Here is a 15,076-nt window from a genome sequence, read left to right as displayed (position 1 = left end):
TGTGGGGAGGATGTTCTGCAAGACCCTCTGATGATGGGCTGAAGGACTTGGGACTTCAAGACACGAGTGATGTCTCCAGCCCAATCCTTCTCCCCAGAAATTTTCCAACTGTTCAGAAATCAAGAATCCGTTAAACTGGATTTTTTCATAAAAATATTTCAAAATAAAAGCGAACAGCTGTAGTGTTAGACTCTAGAAATACATAATTTACAAAAGACAGTATACTGCATATCTTGCTTTCTTTCTGCGCTACCTACACCAAAAAGAAGGACATTTTATTTTAAATATCTTTGAAAATGGAGAACACAGAATGAAATTGTGTTTTGCCTCCTGTGCTGATAGTCATGTGTCTGTCCGACAGTATTTTCAAACTGACGTATTTTTCAGAATTACATTTACTTCCAAAGAAACTGTTCTGTAAGATACAGTTTTCTGAGTTTTAACTTGTTTACTTTTTAGATGAAGTAATGATTTTCTTCTTGTCACTTTTTAATTCAAGCAAGAGCTAATATTTCAGTTGCCTTTTTCCTACAGTCACACTAAAAAGAGCAGCAAGCGTGAAAGGCAGATAGATAATTTTTTTTTTTTTTTTACATAGTAAACATATTTCTGAAACTTTAATGTATTTCCACCTTTTTCAGCTGAGGAAAAAATGCACTTAAAGGAGTCAAATGCAATGCTGTGGGTGAACAGTCCATTCCATGCAAGATTTTAAATGGTTTTGGTTTGTATCTACTAGGTTAGGTACTGGAATAATGGTGGAAAAGAAGAATCTTCAAACAGAGTAAAAGCTGCAGGGAATGAGACATCAGTAAGAATAACAGGTTTGAAGAGCAACTTAGCATACTACACAGCTGTCCGTGCTTATAACAGTGCTGGAGCAGGCCCCTTTAGTGCCACAGTAAATGCTACCACAAAAAAGACACGTAAGTATCTTGAATTTAAAGTGGGGAGAGACATAATGGTGCGTTAGCATTTGCAGGGAAGTGAAAAATAGGCGCATTACTGGGAATCACACTATGCATAAGCGACCTAAATTTTCATTCAGACTAGAGGAGTTACACAATTAAATCGAGCATAGATCTTCCATTTTCTACCCTCTGCTACATTAGCAGGATGAGTAAGTAAAACTCAAGTATGTCAGTGGAGCTGAAGTAAGATATATAATTTCTGCATAGAACTTTTATTATTCTTCTAGTGACTGGAAGAATTTTAAAAGAAAAATTTCTGTTATTTAGAATGAAAAAAACCAAAGACTTGTTGAATTTTTCAGGGTTTTAGAACATATTTATAAGTTCCCTAGGGCATGGCTTTTGAAATGCAATGATCCTCATACAATTCATGCAAAACAATCCTTCATGTCCATTGTTTCCCCTTGAACAAATTGCACAAGAGGCCACTTTGCTATTAAAAAGGAGAAATTAAGCTGGAGAACAGATTGTCAAAGACTGCACTAATTTTTCTACAAATTGAAATATTTTTAGTATGCTCTTACATTGTAATACAATTCAGAATCAGGGTCATCAACCTTGAAGTATTTCTGTCAGACTCACAAGAACATACGATTACACATCTGTCTGAAAGGTCAAATTCCCTGGAACAGTCATTAACATCTTTCTACCAAGAGTAGTTGCATTGTCAATATTATGAAATAAGCTAGTTTATCAGAAATTATTACATGCGAAAATGAGTCGCACTGTCACTGAGGACTAAACCAACTCAGATTAACTTATATTTGCTAGAGTTTAAATATATTATATGCATAGTTACCATGAATTGGCTGGTAGGAAAGAACTTGCTGCCTGTAGCCTGTACCTGACGCGTGATGAATAGTTTTCTCTAATTAATCATCTTTGTGCCTCCTGGCTGCTCACTAGAGGTTGCGCCAGCCTGGTCAGCTCAGTGAACTTTCAGTCCTTTTGTAGTGACCACCTGCCTTTGGGATGTGTGCCTGAGAGCTGGACAGGCACCTGATCCCACTGATTTGAACAGGATCTGGATCAGGCCCTTAGCCAAGATCACTGCTATTTGGAATAATTAAAAAGAAAAATTAGTTGCCTTACATCCACGTATCTTGCTGGTGAATAAAGAGAGCAAAAACATTGCAGTACAGTATAATGTCAGTCTGAAGGATTTTGCTAACTACTGGCTGGATTGACTAAGACAAATAATTCTCTGTACTGCTGCAGTAGAAACTGTTTTTTCATTCAAACGTGTGGTTTTTAATCATTCCCAGTTTCTGCCTTAACTTGAATATTTGTGATTGATATGTTTTTCACTGTGAAGGATTTCTGTGCACATTGTATTTATGTTCATCCACATGACCTACAAGATACTTAGTAACTATTAGCCGTATCAAGAAACACAAATACAGAGGTTCAATTGGCAGTATATTTCAAGATTGAAAATTCGGTCTTTGTCTTTGACAAAGTATCTTTGCTTTTCTATTTGAAATATTCATGTTCATAGCCCAAAATAACAAGTGTAGTTTTGTTTTATAAAATATTGCTATATGAAATTGCAAGTAACGGGGGAAGACCGGCCTAAGTTTGTAAAGCAAGATGTTACAATTATTTCATACTTAGAAAGTCTTGAAATGCAACCAAATGTTCTGTCCATCGGTTCTAATTCAGAGCAATACTAGGGTATATGACCAGCTTTAAGCATCTGAGGAGTCTCAGAGAAATCCGTGTAGCTATTCGCACGCTTAGCGCTGGACACCTACTAACCTGTTACAAATTAAGTTCTGCAGTTCTCAACACTCAGGATTAGCGGAGATTTTGGCATCTGAAGTGAATTGGAGCCATCTGAATCGCTTCCATAAGTCAAGTAGTAGATAGAGGCTTACAGTTTTTACATATAATTATTCTTCATTTTTTCAGATGTCATATTAATATTTTGTTGTAGATTTAAACGAATGACTCATTTCTTTTGAAATTCAGCTTTAATAGCTCAGTGTGAAAACTATTCATATATGCTGTAATACTTAATTCTCAGGAGTAAAACAATCTCCTCTTACATTTACAAAAAGTGGCTATTAGTGCATCAGGTTAAATCCTGTTTAGTATATAGAATAAGGCAAATACTGCAAAAAAATACCTGTGAGAGGTTGTTTGACTTTAGAATAATTCTTTTAAGTCTCGCTCTTACAGTTTCGTGTCTACTTTGTGTTAAGGAGTATAATCAGGTGGGTTTTGATCTGACTGCTCATGGAAAGAAGGTAGGGAGCTACCTGTGTGAAAGAGTTTAAAAATAAAAGAGGAGGAAAAAAAGAGAAAAAAAAACCATAAGCACGTGCATAGGAGCGTTTAAAACCACTGTCAGTGTTTAATACTGGAACCTTCAGCATCAAAGCGTAGCGCGGTCCACCTAAGCAGCAGTTGCCTCCACTAGGTGACAGCAACAGTAAATTGTTTTCCTTAATACATTTCAAAAAGATTTTAATCGTTGATTGTGTCACTGCATGACCCATTTTCTGCAAAACCAACTTCAGGCATCTTAAGAGGTTTGTACTTACCTTCGCCTTCCCTGAAAGCTTGGCAGTTTCAAGATATATTAAAGCATACAGCCAAAAGCATACTACTCCTTTAGAAAATAACAGTCTCAGATTGTTAATGAACAAAAAAACCCCCATAGATTACCTTGACCAAAGCCCACGAATGTTCCAACTGCAGATACTGAAATGGCACAGGCTGCAGTTCAAAATCACACCTCGAGTTAAAAGAACAACAACAACAAAAAAAATCTGGCAAATATTTTTACATTACAAACACACTAAAGTAAATCAGTATAGTGTGTAGATCTGAATATTCACTAAGACTAAATTTGTCTAACAAATTATTGTGAAGAATTTGCTCATTCTTGGCAACATACTAAAACTAGAAATTGTCTGTTACCATCATTGGTTTCATTAGAGGTTGTTCTAATTGATCACCCATGTCCTAAGACATATGCTTTCGTTTGGCTGTATTTAATGAAGGACCATCAACAGATAATGCAACTTCAGAAATAACATTTATGGGCCATTCTATTTTTCCTTCCTTCTGTTTTTCCAATTTAGTTTCTGAACCATAAAGTCTACAAACAACGAGGCTGCATTTGAGTTGCTTTTGCATCTGACATGTAATGACAGTCAATTACCTGAACTATTATTTCCTACTGTAGAATAAATCACTAATGCCAATTAAATTAAAGTCATGCTTTTGTTATGTATTGAAGCACCCAGTCAACCACCAGGAAACGTTATGTGGAATGTCACCGACTCCAGAGTAGTCCTCAGCTGGGAGGATGTAAGAGCTATGGAGAACGAGTCCGAGGTGACTGGGTATAAGGTAAGTAAAAACAGACCAGAAAAATACCTGAAAGCAATCCACAGGTTGCTTTTTCTTGTCTATTTGCAAGGCAGTAAGTTCAGCGGATGCACAGTAGCCTATCTAAGCCATCTCAGTAGTGTCTCCTTTTTAGAGATGTAAATCATGTTCTAACAATGTCTCATGAACTGGCTCCTTTCACCATTAACAGTACACTAAATGCCTTCTCCTCCTCACGCAAACAAAGGCAGGAACTGCAGGCATTGCTGCCAGCTCTTGGGATCCCACTTATCCAAACGTATAACACTTGGATGTTAGAACATGTGTAACACTTAACACATGTACAACACTTACTATAACACTTACTTACCCGAATGCATAACATATAATCCGAGATTTAGCTGATGGGTATAGTTTCCATTGCTGGCCACGTATATTTATTAGTACCACCTATATCAAACTGATATTCTTAACCCTTTTTCTTCTTACCTACTGTGGGACATGCTCATTGTCTTGATAGAAATTACATTGCTACATCTACTCCAAATCTGATCAGTGCACAAATGTACAGGTATTTAAATATGTCATATATCTTAAGTACATTTAAGAGAATAGCTGAGGATGCTCTTGATGAGCTGCGTACAGCTGGATCCCACGTCCTCCATAAAAGATTTATGCTGAAGATCTGACTATGCAGTGTTCTGAGTTGTACTGGCAAGAAATACGCATTTACAGCTTAGATAAGCCACCTAGTTTCATAGATGGTAGCTGACCTAAAAACATACCACGTGGAGTTTCAAACTGCATACTGCGTCTCCCACAATGATTTCAGGTTCCCAGATGGATAACGGACATTGCTAAGTACACAAGGATAAGCTGAATTTTGATAATGCTGGTTAATTTTACTGAAGGAGAGCACTTAGGGGGTCGTTTTTATCCCAAAAGGCAAGGGCAGTACAGTTAGCTAAAGTTGGTATGCCAAGAAGAGAAGAGCCAACAAGTGACATTGAAAACACCAGAGCATCTGTGCCCCTCCGAGAGCATTTTAGAGCAAGGCATGGCATTAGGGAGCATGTCTCGAGGGTGGCAGCATGCGTGTAATTCTAGTGGCCTTGCAGTTTTTTTCCATTTCATCATTATTGCCGTTGTTTTGGGGGAGTTGGGATTGCTGGTTTTTGCACTGCCAAACTCCCAAGCTTACCTGCTTGTCAAATCTGTGAAACTCTGCCAGGTGAAGGCACTGGATCCACATATTTTTTAAACTCTGCCAGGACATACCTCTCTGCCTAGCCTCGCCACTGGCACTAGGGACTCCTCAGGCTCGTCAAGCCTTCAGGACAAAAGAGAGGCTGATGTTGCTCTTAAATCCCTCGCTCTTGCCCGATCATACTGAGCAGCGGGCTGTGACATTCAAAGGTAGTTCCCATTCTTTAAAACATAGGAGACGGAATGCAGTTAAGTTTCATGACAGAATAATCACTCAGCACTTGCACTTGCAGAACATCTTCCAACATAGTCTGTAATTTTGATTAGTACTCTCCTTCCCAAACTACGTATTGGCATAAGAAGCTGATCTAGATAATGACAGATTCCAAATGGCGGGATAATTTATAGAACAATATATTATTAGGACACTCAACAGAATACATTATTGATTTGTTATCATTATACATTGTGCCTTTTTAGATTACAGCTGGAATAAAAGAGCTTGATTGATGTTACCTTCTTTCTTTAAATGTAATTCTGCCCTAGAACATTAACCAAAAATCAGATCTTTTCTCTCATCCCGTCTTTTTAAAGACTGAAACCTTGTTTCCAAGAAACACAAACAAAAATTGCAGGGCAGGTCCTAGCGGAAGAAATGACGCACTACAGCTCTTTGCTTGTGTTGCAGGTTTTGTACAGGACCAGCAGTCAGACCAATATGAGCGTGCTGAACACGAACAAGACAACTGCTGAACTTCTGCTGCAGTTTAACGAAGATTACACTATAGAAGTTAAAGCAACAAGTGATGGCGGAGATGGCACTAGCAGCGATCAGATCCTGATTCCCAGGCTAGCTAGTAGGTTGAAGCTGAATCACTATTATTTTGTCACGTGCTTATACAGGGTCCCCAGCGAATATCGGAACCTCCGTTATACCAGCCACGGTATAGAGAGACATGTCTCTGCCTTAGCGTAATGAATCATTACTAAATTTACAGTTGACACCCAGCAGTTGTCGCAGCGTGTCTTTGCAGGAATTGAGTCCTTATTGATGGGGAGAAAAAAAGACTTAATGCTTGTATGTTGTATGGTAATAAGGTAATAAAAAGAAAAGCAATTAACAGTCTTCATGCCCTTATGCATGACAAACTTCATTCTATTGAACTGGTATAATTACCATGTAAATTGGTATTAAAAACGTTACGATTTTTTTTTACTTTTCTCCTTTTTTTATTATTACCTTGAAAGTAAAGACCACTCGTACAGCGTCAGCATTTTGCAGTATATTTCTGTAGTTTAAAAACATTTTGTGTATTTTTGTAAATTTTAATTGCTTGTCGGAAATAAAAATTTACAATCATTTTTGCTTAGCATCTAGGAAGAGTAATAATTTGACAGAGCAGATACTTATGCTTTCATTTAATCCTGACCTTTTTCATTTGTCACAGGTATGGATGCAAGAGGGTCTGGTCCGTCAGTCTTGAACATCTTCAGTGTATCCAGCTTCTTACCAACAATATTTTCCTTGATTCTTAATTCAGTGTTGTGATGATACATTTTCATCTGCTGGGAAAAAAAAATAATCGGTTACTACAGAAAAGTGCATTTTTTTAAAAAAACTGCAGTGGTTAATGCATGTTTTTCTTCTATCCTGACGTGTTTTTAAATTCTTTATATTTCACTGTAGGTTGAAGTAAAAATATCATGTAAAGTTTAGCAAATCCTTTAAAAAGGAATCTAAAATGCCTTAATACTTGAACCAAAGGAGTTTACATATTACATACTTCAGATACAACGTAAGAGAGAAGGAGAGCAGTGGCACTGTGATCAGAGTTACAAGGAAGAGCTTAGCTCATTGAGAAACTCCATTTCTGGAGTGACACTGAGTTGTCTGGGGTATGTCCTGCGTAGTTGCGGTAACATCATTCTACATGCAAAAGATGAAACCAGAGACACGGCGTTTCAATCGGACGATAACACGTTGACCAAGTGGCCGTTCTTAAGACAGTGTCATAATCCAGTAGGTTTGGATCGGTTTTCTTACAGCCCTTTACATAAGTTACGCTAAATCTAGGAAGAAATCAAAGCTGGAAGGTAGAGAAAAGTCACAGTATGGATGCTAGTGTTGCACAGTCCACGCTGGGGTGTCCAAGAGGCAGGGCTTCCACTACTACTCTTAAGAAATGATTTCACAGCTGTGTTTCAAAGAAGGCGCTCTGTTTTATCGCAGCGGACATTTACGTACCTCTTGAAGCACCTAACCTTCCTCTCCATCAATAGACTTCGAAGTTAATTTCCTTATATCCCCACCTTAGATTTCTTAACCAGGTTCTTTATTCATAACCAGGTTCTCCCACCTTCAGGATGGTTTTTATTGCCCTTCTCTGAACTCCTGCCAGTGCGTTTCACTAACAGAAGTGCCCAGTTGTAAGCATTATTGAAATGCAGTTGCACCATAGCCTTATGAAAAGGGACTACTACCACTTTGTGATGTGGTGCTTCCAAATATGCAGCCTCAAATTATCTTGCTCTTTTGTCTACCGCACTGCACTGTAAACTCATCCTGAATTCAGTGTTACATCCATAACTCTCCTTCCTGCTGCTCTGTAACCAATTCAAAAATATTTTACCTGGTCTGGCACTCTAATGCACCCCATTACTGTCATATGATTCTGCTAAGTTTATGGCAATACTATAGGTTATAATAAAAAATTACACAAATACACTTCAGGCTTGCTATTACAGAGAAATCTATGCTTTCTTTCGTAGCAATATATTAAAGATACATTAAACCTGGTACATTTGACTTCTACAGTTGTGAGTTTAGTCAAATCAGCCTTTTAGACACCTTTTAGAGAGCTGCACACATACATGGTAGAGCAAGTGGTCATGTGACATAAAGCATACCCTTTTAAAGAGGTTTTTTTTTTTTAATCTCCCAGTGTTACTACAACACACAGAACTATAAAAGGAGAGAACCAGGATTAATGAAATGATGGTAGCACTGTAGAAAAAATATCCTGATATGCATTCAAATAGCAAATTACCTTATTAGTATCACATCCAGATGAAAATACGTGCTAACTGTTGAAGTAAGCAAGATCTGTATATACTGTACATATATAGTTATAAATGGCTAGTTGCTTTTCAATGTGGCTAACCAGTGATGTTTTCAGACACTTGCAAGTGGGGGGAGGGGGGAGATGGAAAAACAGGTGTTACTAGTAAGTGTATAGTTATGTTTCATGCAACAAAGGGTGACTCTTTATGTTCTTGTTTCACAAAATTCTAGTCCATGTTCCTGTATTGCCATTTTCATGCAATTACATTGTATTATTTAATTTCTAGTTATATATCTCCATGAGATATGTACCGAGTACCTTGTTTCATATTGAAAAGTTTGAAATTTATCCTTAAACTTCCAGTTGTGTGTGTATCCTATGGTTATCTGTATGCATTTTTTTCTATTACTCTAATAAAATATTTATTACATTGCGGGATACTAGAATATTTCAAAGTGTCGTTGCTTGTCCGTATTATATATTTGCACACACGGGGATTTACTGCATCTAAAAATCCTTGTCCGTGTTCTTCGTAGTATCTGCAAACTGGCACGTGGCAGGGATATAGGAGTGGTTTCCCGCACAGTAGCTTTGCTGCCCTAAGACTAAAATCCTAACACGTACACCCAGGCCGCCTCCTCCAGAAAGCAGGGCAGGAGGGAGAAGCAGAGTAAGGATGTAAATCCATCCTGGTCTTGCTCCAGAGGAGTCAGACATGCACAGGGCAGGGGCCCAAGCCTCAGCTCCCGCTTCTGCGCTCTACCTCTGCCCACAGGTTTGCAGCACGACGGACAAAGAGCCACCTCCCTTTCCCTGGCTTGGTTTCCCCTCTACCTAATTAGGCTGTTTCCTCTCCTCTGAAATGAAAAAAAATACTGTAATTATTTTGAAGAAGAGTTAGTTCTTTATAATAATTTATTTAGTATATCACTATTTAGCATTAAATTGCATGGCCGGTTCTCCCCTGCAAATTGCCTATTCCTTACGTGCTGCAGCTTCCCATAAAGCCAGAGGCTTTCTAGCACTAAAACCTTCTCACTGGGAACACAGACAAAACAGAACTATATATTTTAAGCTTTTAAAGCATGGCTTCTACCTGCGTTAAGAGGGAGCTGATCCAGATGCTGCAGTAAGGGTTCACAATAATCCCAACACATTTACAAGCGTATACACAAGAGGCAAGACTCGGGTTTTCCCCTTCAGATGGTAGGTGGACCCCCGCCTTGCTCTGTATTTCCCCCAGTGTTCAGACTAGTCTTCCTTTAAACTGACCTCTGTTTGTTCCTCATCTCATGTTAATTCAGTTAATGTTTATTTGTGGTAATAAAACTGACTTGATTCTCCAGGGAGGGATGGAAAAAAAACAAGTAAGTTGTTACTGGGAAAGTATAGGAGGAAAAGGTGGAGAGCCAGTAAGGGCTAAGGTGAGAGGTCCCTGAGCCAGCCTACCTCTTGCAGGCTTTTCCAGAGCAGCTTCTGTGACTAACCAAGTTCAGCAATTCAGTCCTGGGGAGAAAAAAAAGAAAGAAAAAGAAAAAAATGATAAGGAAAAATGTGAATAACATCACTTGTATGACTGGAACTGCGGGTGATGGGGAAGGTGTTTCTGCCATTCCACTTTTGCAAGCACCAAAAATAGCCAACACTTCGTCACTTACAATTGCTATTATTTGAAATCCAGTAAGACACAATAGTCGGCTTGAGTCATCGTTTTTAGGCAAGCACTATTGTAAAGCGTATGCTTTTTAATACCCTATCCCAAAATGGAGCTGTATTCCTCCAAGCTGCTCAGGAATGCTGAAGGCACCAAGGAGCAAAGCCAAAAGCTGGGCGGAGGCAGAGGAGGAGCAGGGGGAAGCGGGGAAGACGAACCCCCGGAGGCACGAGCCCGGCCTTTCTCCGGCTCCCCACGGGACACAGGGTGAGAGGTGGGTGCTGCAAGGCGGGCGAGCACCCGTAGCGGCATCGTGGCGGAGGCTTCCAAGGGGTTTCGCTGGAAACTGTTGGTACAACACACAACTGGGCGACTCGCTGGGGTTTTTTGGACAATGACTCAAACCGTCATTGTGAAAAGGAGAAAGGATACAAGAGTCCTGCCGCCAGCTGGATACGCACACCAAAGAAAAAGGAATTTGATACAGCTTAAAAAAAAAATACATGTTTGCAGCTGTGTGTGCCTGCTCTGGAAGCTGTAACGGCTTTCGCTGGAAGCCGGTACCCGAGGCGACAGCAGTGCTGTGGTTTGGGATTTGAAGGTCTGGAGGATGAGGGTTGGTTGTTGGGTTATTTTAGGCATGGGTTTAAAGTTTCTCACCCTGCATCACTATTCCCCCAGTATTTGCTTTCTAAAGGGTTTCTTGTGCCACCTGAGTAACGTGGGCTTTTTCATTCTTTCCTGACAACTGTTTATACGAGGGGTCTTGACTTGATAACTCCTCCTATGCTTCTGAAGTCTGAATTTCTCAGAGATAGCTAGTACAAGAATTAAAAAAAAAAACAAAAACAAAACTTTGGACAGTTTACTGTGTCGGACATGTTGCAAACATGCAGGATCCTCTATGAATACAAAATGAGTTAAAAACTAATATCACTTTAGCCCAAAGAAATACTGGAGATCTCCATTTTCTACTTAATTTGCCTTTCACTGGTAGAATGCAGACGTGGGCAGTGCCTGTCAGGTTATATATTTTATATCTTAATAACAGGCAATAAAGCAAGCTGTCCTGCATGAGGGAGTGCATTAACCTGACAGCTTTCTGTCTGAAATAAATAACAATGGAATATTGTGAAAATAAAATGAGTTTGTAAACAGGCACTCGCTCTCTTAGGAAAAACAACCTCCTCGATTGTTTTATGCTAACGCTTTGAACTCCCGAAAAGCAATAAAAAAGGATATGTTTAGCAGAGATATAACTGAATGTACGTTATTGTTGTTTTATCAAGCCTGCTTGATAAAAAGAGGCACTACTTTTCTTTAAATCGGATGCATATATAGTGCAAGCTGCAACATGATGGGGGGAGATGGTAGGCCACTTAACTGTATCTCTAGCTATCAGTCTTACCCTCTTAGAAAAGAGCTGTTCTGCGAAGACTTTTACAGTTCATAGCTGCCTCCCTGGCGTGCGTACAGCTTGGGTCTCACCAGGAAGCGGGATGTACAGCCTGTAAAAAAAGGACAGACATTTGTCTTTTTCCAAGCTTAAGATCTATTTCAACAGCCTCAGCAAGCGGAGCCTGCCTGCACGCTGTGCGTATGGGAGCTGTTTCTCAGAGGTGCTGTTAACGTCTCACCTTCAGCTTGGAAGTCTTTCCCAAGGTCGGCTAAGGATGCGGACATCTCGTTAGCACCAGTGGGACTGGTCACTACCACTCCATCAAAGCGCTGGCTGCAGGACGAGGAGATGCAGACAGACGCTGCCTTGGCAGCCCTCCCAAAGACCGGCGCGTCCCCCCACGCTGCCCTTGGCAGAAGGCATCCTCTCCAGGACAGACCTCGGGTCCTCCCGGGAGCCGCGCAGCCGCTGTCCTGCCTCTCGGCAGGGAACTGCTCTGCTACCAAACGTTTCTCCTAATGTCCGCAGCCAGCGCAGTGGGTGCGACCCGAGTAGCAGGTAGCATCTCATCTTTGCCAGAGGAACACGGCTACCTCCAGGAGATATCCGCAGACTACACGTGTACGTCTGTGCATAAGTACACTTCCCACAAATACAGACGGTTGGCAGTCTAAAATAACCCCAGCCTGTCACCAATTTTGAGTCTATTTTCATGTTTTCCTCTTGCTGACAGTGGCTGTGTATTGCCAGTCCTCTCACTCTGTCCTGCCTCTCATTAGGTGCATCAAAAAGTTCCCCTCCCCAACAGTTTGATATTTTGATAGACACTCGCCTTTCCTTTCATGGGTCCTCTTCATCAGCTTTAACTGCCACGTTGCAGTGTCTGTGCTGGCACTTATTGTCATTCATACCATGCTCTTCATTTGCTTTGGTTTTGAACTCTGTTTCGAGACTTCTCAGTTTGTGCATGAGAGTGTATTAGAATTTCACAAGACCTTCATGTGCATCTTTCTTTTGGTTTTTCCCATCTCCAAGAGTCAAGAAAACTTGGTAATTCATTTGGTATTAAATTTCTTTTCTTGAGCTCCTTGCTGATCTTTTTGAGGTCAGGAAGTATCTTTGAAAGTCTCTCTTTTTTTTTTTTTTAAAACACACACACATACAGGAGACGTACCAGTAACCCCATGTAGCATAACTAAGACACGTTCTTCCCAGTGTACCTCAGATTACTTTCTTACCCTTTAAGAGCATAATTAGTCCCGTGAGGTCTGGACCATGCCTGCTCTCTGTGCTGTGCTCTTCATTCTATCTTGGCAATTAATTCTCTTTGGGTGGGAGAACATCAAGGCACTGACAAACGCTGAAAAAGGAAGAATCAAAAGCATCCCGTTAGGAGTCAGTAGAAAGGATGCAACTTCAAGATGTTCGTTCATTCAGCCCATGCTAATTTAAACTCAAAGCAGCTCCTAGGACGGGGGGAAATGCCAGAACCGTCCATCAGGAAAGAGCAACTTTTGAGAGAGTCCAGCTCCTAGCTGCCTGCTCAGCCTCCAGCCTCCCAAATCCCGCACTCCTTGGGATGCAGAATGACCCAGCTGCAAGAGGAGAAGGGACGCAGACTTGCTTCCCCCCCTCCATTGCCAGCTGAGGGTGCAGGATTGCAATCCTCCAGCAGCACAAGGGGAGGGCTGGCATGCCCTTGGTCAAAGGCGGGACCTACAACCAGCTACCAAACCATCTGGCCATTAATAAAAATGCAAACATAAAAATGCTTCCTTTGAATGAAACGGCAGCTGTGCTCCGGAGCAACTCCCCGCTCCCCCCAAGTGCTTAACGCAGCATCCTCCTGCTGCGGGACCTGAGGGGCCCTGCCGCAGCTACAGCACGCCGAGGCAGGTACTTCAAAGCACGCGTAGGGACTTATTTTTAGGCACTCCGAACTCATTGCTCTGCAGCCCTAAATAGAAGTGCAGATTGATTTTTTTGTCACCTCCAGGGAAGGTGCTGCAAACACTCCCCTGAGATTGGAGCACCTAAATGCGCTTCCCCTGCCCGTTAATTTAGAAGGAATATCGACAGGCAGGAGAGGCGTTCAGCGGGATTGCTCTCCCCGGTGATATCGTTTTAGGGGATCTTTCTGTTTTATGCTGGAACACAAGCAATGACCTGTTACCTCAGCTAAAGACATAAAAAGAAACAAGTCAGAGAAAATAAGGGAAAGCCCTCTCTTTCATGCCCTTTATGAAACAAATAATAAATCATTTTCCCAACTGAGAACCTGTAAAGGAGTCTATCAAAAAGGACGTGTTTAACATGAATTTCTCTCATTAGCAATCCAAGGAGGGCCATGGCTAAAGCAGACAAATAATTTAATTTTATCACACTTCCTAACATTGACACCAAACCAAGGCATTTAAAGTTACACTTGTCACAACGCTAATTATCTATTTGAACAGCAGAGCTCTCAGCTGATTGAATGAGTTCTTCTGCAGTGAGAACAGAACATTTCATCAGCTGCATCTGATCGTCATTACTTTTTGGATTTAGGATGTAAATCGACTATAATAACAGAAAATATGGCTTTGGTACCTTTACAGCACTTTCACATGAGACAAAGGGGAACTCTTCTGCAGCAGCCAAAAGCTTCTGCTCATGTACTGGAAAACAATGTCTTGGGGTTGTGCGTTGCCTTGGAAACATGAAAAATAAAGCACCATTAATCACCTATTTTCAAGCAACCAGAGTATCCAGTGCTGAGGCCTAATCCAAGGCAATGAAACCCTTACCCCAATTTCAGCAGACTTTGACTGATCAATCAGCCCTTCTAAACAAGGAGAGAACCAAGGCAAAACCAAGCTCAGCCAAGTTTTACTTCTGACCATGTTTCCAGACCAGTTACCACAAGGCTTCAGGCAAACGCTCGAAGTGGTGGTTCGCAGCGGTTCCTTCTTGCCTTCACATCCCTGACGCTGTCCCCATTGTCATCTGTTTATTTTTTAAAATACATGTCCGCTTTTTTCAAAGAGGTACTAGCAGCTGACCTGATAAACTTCCATGCAAACACATGTACAAGACCTATGTAAATGCCACATATACATTTTTCTCCAGATAGGAAATCATGTTAATAGTCCTGGTCAGTGGCACAGAAGCATGAGTTCAGCCAGACCTTCTGCTATCATTCTTTTTGCCCAAAACCTGCCAAATAACAAAGTCTCTACTATTATATCTTCTGTATAATCATTTTTAACTGTTAATTAAACATTTTTTAACTATAGACTGCTTGCTTCTTTTCCTCCCACTAGTAGTGGTGCTGCGGTCCTAATTATAAATCTCTATGAAATAGGTGAAGACTAGAATCAACCTCTTCTTGTGGGAGTTTGAAGTTGTCCTAGAATTTTCTTTTGGAAAGACTGTTTCACTCCCCCTGCCAGCACAGCCCAAAGCA

General features: G+C 40.7%; 1 protein-coding gene and 1 long non-coding RNA gene across 6 annotated transcripts in view; one reads left to right on the top strand and one right to left on the bottom strand.

Moving 5' to 3' along the window:
• The window catches only part of CNTN3 (contactin 3), a 118,247-nt gene extending 109,231 nt beyond the window's left edge, over positions 1 to 9,016 (top strand). For both annotated transcript variants that reach the window (XM_087744029.1, XM_087744030.1), the window contains exons 18-21: positions 740 to 926; positions 4,219 to 4,331; positions 6,205 to 6,373; positions 6,965 to 9,016. In XM_087744029.1, the coding sequence (XP_087600155.1) occupies positions 740 to 926; positions 4,219 to 4,331; positions 6,205 to 6,373; positions 6,965 to 7,065 (570 nt within the window). In that variant the 3' untranslated portion in view covers positions 7,066 to 9,016. The remainder of the gene's footprint in view (positions 1 to 739; positions 927 to 4,218; positions 4,332 to 6,204; positions 6,374 to 6,964) is intronic.
• LOC148050098 (uncharacterized) overlaps positions 1 to 15,076 on the bottom strand; it is a 209,978-nt gene that overhangs the window by 1,235 nt on the left and 193,667 nt on the right. For 3 of the 4 annotated variants that reach the window (XR_015701349.1, XR_015701348.1, XR_015701350.1), the window contains 5 exons: positions 14,221 to 14,320; positions 12,870 to 12,991; positions 11,641 to 11,740; positions 10,028 to 10,084; positions 6,947 to 7,079 (listed from right to left, as the gene is read on the bottom strand). This is a non-coding gene — a long non-coding RNA (uncharacterized LOC148050098). Of the gene's footprint in view, positions 1 to 6,946; positions 7,083 to 10,027; positions 10,085 to 11,640; positions 11,741 to 12,869; positions 12,992 to 14,220; positions 14,321 to 15,076 lie in introns of all 4 variants that reach the window. The other variant, XR_015701351.1, reaches the window with a different exon arrangement.

This window comes from Nipponia nippon, unplaced genomic scaffold, assembly GCF_047370975.1.
Source record: "Nipponia nippon isolate SJK-2023a ecotype South Korea unplaced genomic scaffold, ASM4737097v1 scaffold_9, whole genome shotgun sequence".
Taxonomy (NCBI): domain Eukaryota; kingdom Metazoa; phylum Chordata; class Aves; order Pelecaniformes; family Threskiornithidae; genus Nipponia; species Nipponia nippon.
The sequence above is the reverse complement of the archived record's forward strand: the minus strand, read 5'-3'. Positions and strand labels throughout refer to the sequence as shown.